The 6,058-nt window shown below is 41.0% G+C and overlaps 1 protein-coding gene across 1 annotated transcript; it reads left to right on the forward strand.

The window, feature by feature from the left end:
• The first annotated feature begins 1,227 nt into the window (after positions 1-1,227).
• LOC107376470 (cytochrome P450 2K1) lies at positions 1,228-5,014 on the forward strand. The gene is made up of 8 exons (XM_070542748.1): positions 1,228-1,692; positions 1,791-1,953; positions 2,028-2,446; positions 2,886-3,065; positions 3,541-3,682; positions 3,766-3,950; positions 4,034-4,175; positions 4,320-5,014. The coding sequence occupies exons 1-8, from the start codon at positions 1,504-1,506 to the stop codon at positions 4,505-4,507; spliced, it is 1,608 nt and encodes a 535-aa protein (XP_070398849.1). The 5' UTR covers positions 1,228-1,503; the 3' UTR covers positions 4,508-5,014.
• The last annotated feature ends 1,044 nt before the right edge of the window (positions 5,015-6,058 follow it).

Below are 6,058 nucleotides of genomic sequence, written 5' to 3' on the forward strand. Positions count from 1 at the left end.
TAAACAACAGAAATTTTGGTCCAGAGTCAGCATGCCTCAAATGCATTTTACACACAATATGAGCTGCAATCACAGAGGGGTTTGTTCAACACCCACAAACCTGATGGTAGTGTACACGGTGCACATGACAGAAGATGTCCCTCTTTTTGCTCCTCACTCTCTCCCTCACAGCCTACATCTTCCTCCTCACTCTCAGGGTGGACAGCCTCTGACCTCTCTGGTTCCTCTCCAACCATCTCCTCCATCTCTTTCATCCTGCTTCTCAGCTCCCTCGTGACTTTCATCCTCTCTCTGTCTACGCTGTTCTTTATTAACAGCAGTTAAAAAAAGGACAAAATGTCCATTTTTCTTTTCATGGCCGCTGATGCTTCCAGTCAGTGCTGCGAGAAAGTCATAGATGAATACTGTGATCCAATCTCAACGTGTCTAAGGCTTAAACTGCAGCAACTTCATTTTTATTTTACAGTTAATGTTACAAAGGAAAAACAAATCAGTATTAACTGTGGATAGACTCAGTTAGGAACATAAAAGTAAATGACAGAAACGCGCGACTATGATCAAAACATTGATGTCAGGAAAATAAACTGTATTGCTTACCTTCGTCTCTTAGTGTCTTTTCCGTTAGTCGTGCTCAAGAATTTCTTTGGGTCCCATTTAAAACATTTTTAATCTTTTATTCAAAAATCCACCGGGTAAACAGTTCTGTCCACAGAGTGTGCTGCGCTCTAAAGGCTCCGTGTGAAACGCTGCAGCGCATTAGTTCCCGTCTCCGAGGCAGCGCGGGGAAAAAAAAAATCCAATCTCTTCAGCACAGGGGCCATAACAGGGGCCAGGGCCGGTTCTACAGGAGCCCAGGGCCGGTTCTATAGGAGCCCAGGCCCCTGTGGGCCCCTGTTTAAAACAGCCAATGTTCTGGATGAATGGCAAGAACAATGGATAAGGGATGTGAAAGGAAGAATTTATACAAATTAAAGGGAAAAGTTGGAAGAATGGAAGTAATTCAAATGAGTAACAGAAATGAAGTAGTAATAACAAGGATGAGAATGGGACATACAGCTTAGAACAGTACGCTTTTTATTCTTGGACGGCATAATGCCGGTATGTGTGACTGTGGACTTGATAGGGAAACAGTAGAACATGTATCATGTACTTGTAGAAAATATGTGGGGAATAGGAAAATGTTAGTTGAAAAATTAAAAGTTAAAGGGTATAAGAAATATAATTTGAATATTCTGTTAAATGGGGGAGTAGTGGTGTATAAGTTAGTCATAGACTTTTTAAGGGACAGTGGAATACTTGATAGAATTTAGTTTTTTTTTTAGTTTTTTTTTTTAGTAGGATACTCCCCACTTCAACTCACACCCCCATTCAGTAGGTGGCGGAAATGCACCTGAAAGTTGGTTGCCACACGCCAACTAAACAATAGAAAAAGAAGAAGAAGAACTGCCTTAGAGGCTCTCAGGTGACGCGAGGACTCAGGAGAAGTTTACAAGGAAGAAGAACATGTTGGAAGTCATCTATCAATCCCCCACTTCAGCCTCCCTGTTTGGCCTGGTTGTTGCTCTGCTGGTCCTCCACCTTCTTTTCTCCAGCTTCAGCTCCCATGGAGAACCTCCAGGACCCAGAGGCCTTCCTCTGATCGGTAATCTGTTTCAGGTGGATCTGAAGAGACTTGACCAGAGTCTGTTTAATGTGAGTGATTTTCAGTTTGTCATAATTAAAATTGATCAGCCAATTAAAGACAGACTGTTTTAGTGAAGTCCCACTTTTTTCTTCTTTGTGGTTTTTAGCTGTCTAAGAAATATGGACCAGTTTTCCAGGTGAACTTTGGACCACAGAAGGTGGTGGTTCTGGCTGGCTACAGGACAGTCAAACACGCTATGGTCAACCACGCTGAGGAATTTGGAAACAGAGACATCACACCAATTTTTCGTGATTGGACACATGGACATGGTAAGAAAATAATGCTGAGCCAGCAAAATTTGTGGTTCTCTGTTTAAAAACATTTTAACTTGTTCTGTTCCCAGGTATTATTTTCTCTAATGGAGATTCGTGGAGAGAAATGAGGCGTTTTGCTTTGACAACACTGAAGGACTTAGGAATGGGCAGGACGATGAGTCAAGAGATAATCCTACAGGAATGTCGCTACCTGATTAAAGAACTTGAACAGTTTGGAGATAAATCTTTTGAATTGGTGCAAGTCACCATCAAAATTCAATTAATGGATTTCCTCTATTTAAAAAACCAAGAGGTTGGTAATGACTTTGTTCTGAATATTGTTGCAGATAAAGCTTTCACAGATGACCTGGCCATCACTTGTGCCGTTTCAAATGTTATATCAACTCTAATGTATGGAAAGAGATCTGATTGCACAGACAAAGTCTTCTGCGATACGTTGGAAAGAGAAAATAAGACCGTTCATCTGATTGGATCTGCTTCCATCATGGTACGTCAGAATACCTTCATGATCACAAGGATCAGATGTTTATCTTCAAACTGTTGTACAGTAACTCCATAAAATGTATACAGCAATGGACCGTTACAGAGGTTTATTCAACTTAAGAACTCTTAAGAATTTCATAATCCTGTGGAAAAAAGAGCCCACTTTAATTAGGCTCTGTTTACCAATTCATGACAAACTTATCTGGTCTCCAAAATTTTGTTTTGTAGGTTGTGGTGAAAATGTTATGTCAGATGTAAAGGGGGAAACAAATATCACAAGATGACACAACAAATGTTACTTTTCACGGGAATGTACTTTTTATTTGACTAAAGACATCAGGAAAAGGGACTTGGAAAGAGAACTTGCTAATTTGCCGATACCAGGAAGAATCTTATCTTTTTCTGGCTGAATCATTTCTAAACTAAACTCATGAATATTCTAGATTTACAACATATTTCCCTGGCTGGGCTATTTCCTTAAGAACTGGAGGGATTTGATGAAGAATATGGCAAAAGATAAGTTGGTCAAAGAGAAGATAATAACAGACCTGACGGAGACTCTGGACCCTGAGACGTGCAGATGTTTTGTTGATGCTTTTCTGATCCGTAAGAAACAACTGGAGGTGAGCTGTTAACTTTTGGATAATATTTGTATTCCTAGACCATTGCACCAGAATACTGATACTCCACTTGATGCTACTCAGCTGCCTGCAGGATCTAATAAGACAAGCTGTTCTTTTAATTAGGTTGGCATTGTTTTTTTTATTTAATTTTATTTATTTTTTTGTTCTTTGCACAAATCTGCTTGGGTGCAAACGCCTGACTTCTTGTGTCCTGTCGTATAGAATAGAAAGGTGGCACCTAGTCACTACTTGACATGCGTCCATGTTTCTACCCAGTTGGAACTTACCAAGACTTAGTGGATTAAACCCAGGAAAAGGAATTCTCTTTATATAGCACCTATCAAGATAAAGGAGGAGGAGAGGACAGGAGTACACAGGGTTCATCCCAGACTGCAGCTAGCGACGGGCCGGGCCCTGTGGATCCAGAATAAGCTCATGTTATTCACCAACTTTATTGTCTTTTGTGTTGTACAAGGATTCCGGTAACTACAATTCCCACTACCATAAGGACAACCTCTTCTACAGTGTGGACAATCTGTTTGCTGCTGGGACTGACACCACAGCAGTCACAATCAGGTGGGGTCTCCTCTACTTGGCAAAGTTTCCTCACATTCAAGGTACGATTAATCCTCTTTGGGCTGGTCATAACTTTTAGTGCTCCCACGTTGAGGATTAATGTTTAATTTTACTGTGGATCCAGATCGGGTCCAGGAGGAGCTGAGCAGTGTAGTTGGAAGCCGGGAGGTTCGTATAGAGGACCGAAAGAACTTGCCGTATACTGATGCTGTCATCCATGAAACTCAGAGACTGGCTAACATCGTCCCCATGGCTCTTCCTCACACCACAAGTAAAGACGTCACTTTTCAGGGCTACTCCATCAAAGAGGTGACCAACAGAATAAAACCAGTTTAACAAGTTTTCTTTCTTCCATATGTGGCTCCTACATAAGTCTGTTCCTTAATCTACAGGGAACCACTGTTGTTCCTCTTCTTACTTCGGTCCTGTGTGATGAGAGTGAGTGGGAGACCCCTTACAGTTTCAACCCGTTTCATTTCCTGGATAAGGAGGGTAAATTCATCAGGAGAGATGCATTCATGCCCTTTCTGGCAGGTACATTGATGGATTTGAGATGTCAGTAAAAACTGTTGGATATTAATTTTATTTTGAAAGCTCCCTATACTGGCCAAGTAACTGACCCTGTTTTAGCCCCAACCAACTTACAGAAAAAACGGTTTAACCTGTTTTTCTTTGCAGGTCGGAGGGCGTGTGTAGGTGAAGGTCTTGCAAAAATGGAACTTTTCTTGTTCTTCGCCTCCCTCCTTCAGAATTTTTCTTTCTCTCCCCCACCTGGAGTTTCAGAAGATGATCTGGATCTGGAACCAGCTGTTGGTTTGACCTTTCCCCCCAAACCTCAACAGCTATGCGCCATTTCTCGTCACTGAGGATCAGTCGGACTTGACTTTGTTCCGGTTTTTTAGAAATCTTAATTTACTTTTAACGGGGTTGGAAGATTTAAAATTCATTTTCTGCAGATAAAATTCTTCACTGCACACAGTGTTGCTTAGCATTTCTGCTAACACTACAGTTCAGCACCAGCTGAAAACATCAAAGTCATGTGTTAATCCTATGTCTCAGTTCCATTTTAATTTCCTTTTTTGTTAAATATTTTTCTGTTGAATACTGTAAAATAATAAACTCGTCTCAAGGCACTTCAGAGTAAACATTCCTATACAGGTCGGTTCATTAATCCAATCAGTGAAGTTTCCTATATAAGGAACCCAGCAGATTGTATCAAGTCACTGATTAGTGTCAGAGTCCTTAAGCAATCCTCACACTAAGCAAGCATTTAGCGACAGTGGAGAGGAAAACTCCCTTTTAACAGGAAGAAACCTCCAGAGGATCCTGGCTCAGTATAAGCAGCCATCCACCATGACTCACTGGGGATCGAGAAGACCGAACAAACACACACACACCCGCCCAAAATGAGTGCAGGGAGATGGTCAACATTGCCTTTTTTACCGATGTTGCTGATTCTTAATTTCTGATGAAAATCTAAACAAATATCCATCCATAAAGGCCGTGTCTCTCAATAAAAAAAAACCCTAAAACATTTTAGTTAACATCACAATAATTAAAGTGACTTATGCCTTTAAACATTTTTGTGCTAAATGACAATCATTTCAATGTGTTAGTAAAATAAACGTACCACAGTCACTTGGTCTCCAACAGCAGTGAGTCTCTTTCTCCTTAAAGCCTAATTACATTTCTCCAGTAGCTCCACGAGGTGGAGACGCACATATTGACAGAAGTTTTGCTGTCAGACTTCTGCAAAGCAGTCCCCAGCTTTGCATCTACGTACATCACCAACTGTTGTCTTCCATGGAAGACAACAGTTGGTAGTGGGACCCAGGGCCAGATTAACACTTTGTTGTACCCTGGGCAACAATATTCAAGGGCCCCATCATCATGACCCAAGGATCACCATAATATGGTCACATACAGAATATATTACTGTAATATGCAGTAAATATACTCAATACTTGAATGCCTGACTTCACGTAACCCGCTCAGGGTAACCTTTGACCCACCTTGTGTGGACTGACCAATGAGGAGAGGGTCTTAACTTGAGGTCCTCTCTTCATTGGTCAGTCTGCATGAGACTGACTCTCAACTGACGTTCAAAGTCATAGGCAGCGAAGCGTCTCTGTGCAGCGCAAAAGCCCGGGTGGACAGTTTGTTTAATACAGGGTGATCATATTTCCATTTCCAAACAAGAGGACAGGGGATCTGTGCCTATGACGGCACACTATGGCAACGCCACACAAACCACGTTGGGACCCATTTTTTTGTAAGAACTAAATTAATATCAGATTCTGCCAATAAAAGGGCTCTAAAACAATTCATATGTAAATATTTAGCATTTTATTGCAAAATCTCATTTTTCTGCTTTAATGCTGCAACAAGGTTTTATTAATAATAAATTATTATACCTT

The sequence above is a fragment of the Nothobranchius furzeri genome, chromosome 12 (genome assembly GCF_043380555.1).
Source record: "Nothobranchius furzeri strain GRZ-AD chromosome 12, NfurGRZ-RIMD1, whole genome shotgun sequence".
Taxonomy (NCBI): Eukaryota; Metazoa; Chordata; class Actinopteri; order Cyprinodontiformes; family Nothobranchiidae; genus Nothobranchius; species Nothobranchius furzeri.

Bases quoted from the DNA above. Each gene is read 5' to 3' on its own strand.
- LOC107376470 (XM_070542748.1), top strand. From the start codon at position 1,504: ATGTTGGAAGTCATCTATCAATCCCCCACTTCAGCCTCCCTGTTTGGC. The intron at 3,066-3,540 runs GTGAGCTGTTAA...GTGTTGTACAAG, and splicing joins TCCGTAAGAAACAACTGGAG to GATTCCGGTAACTACAATTC. The intron at 3,951-4,033 runs GTGACCAACAGA...CTTAATCTACAG, and splicing joins AGGGCTACTCCATCAAAGAG to GGAACCACTGTTGTTCCTCT.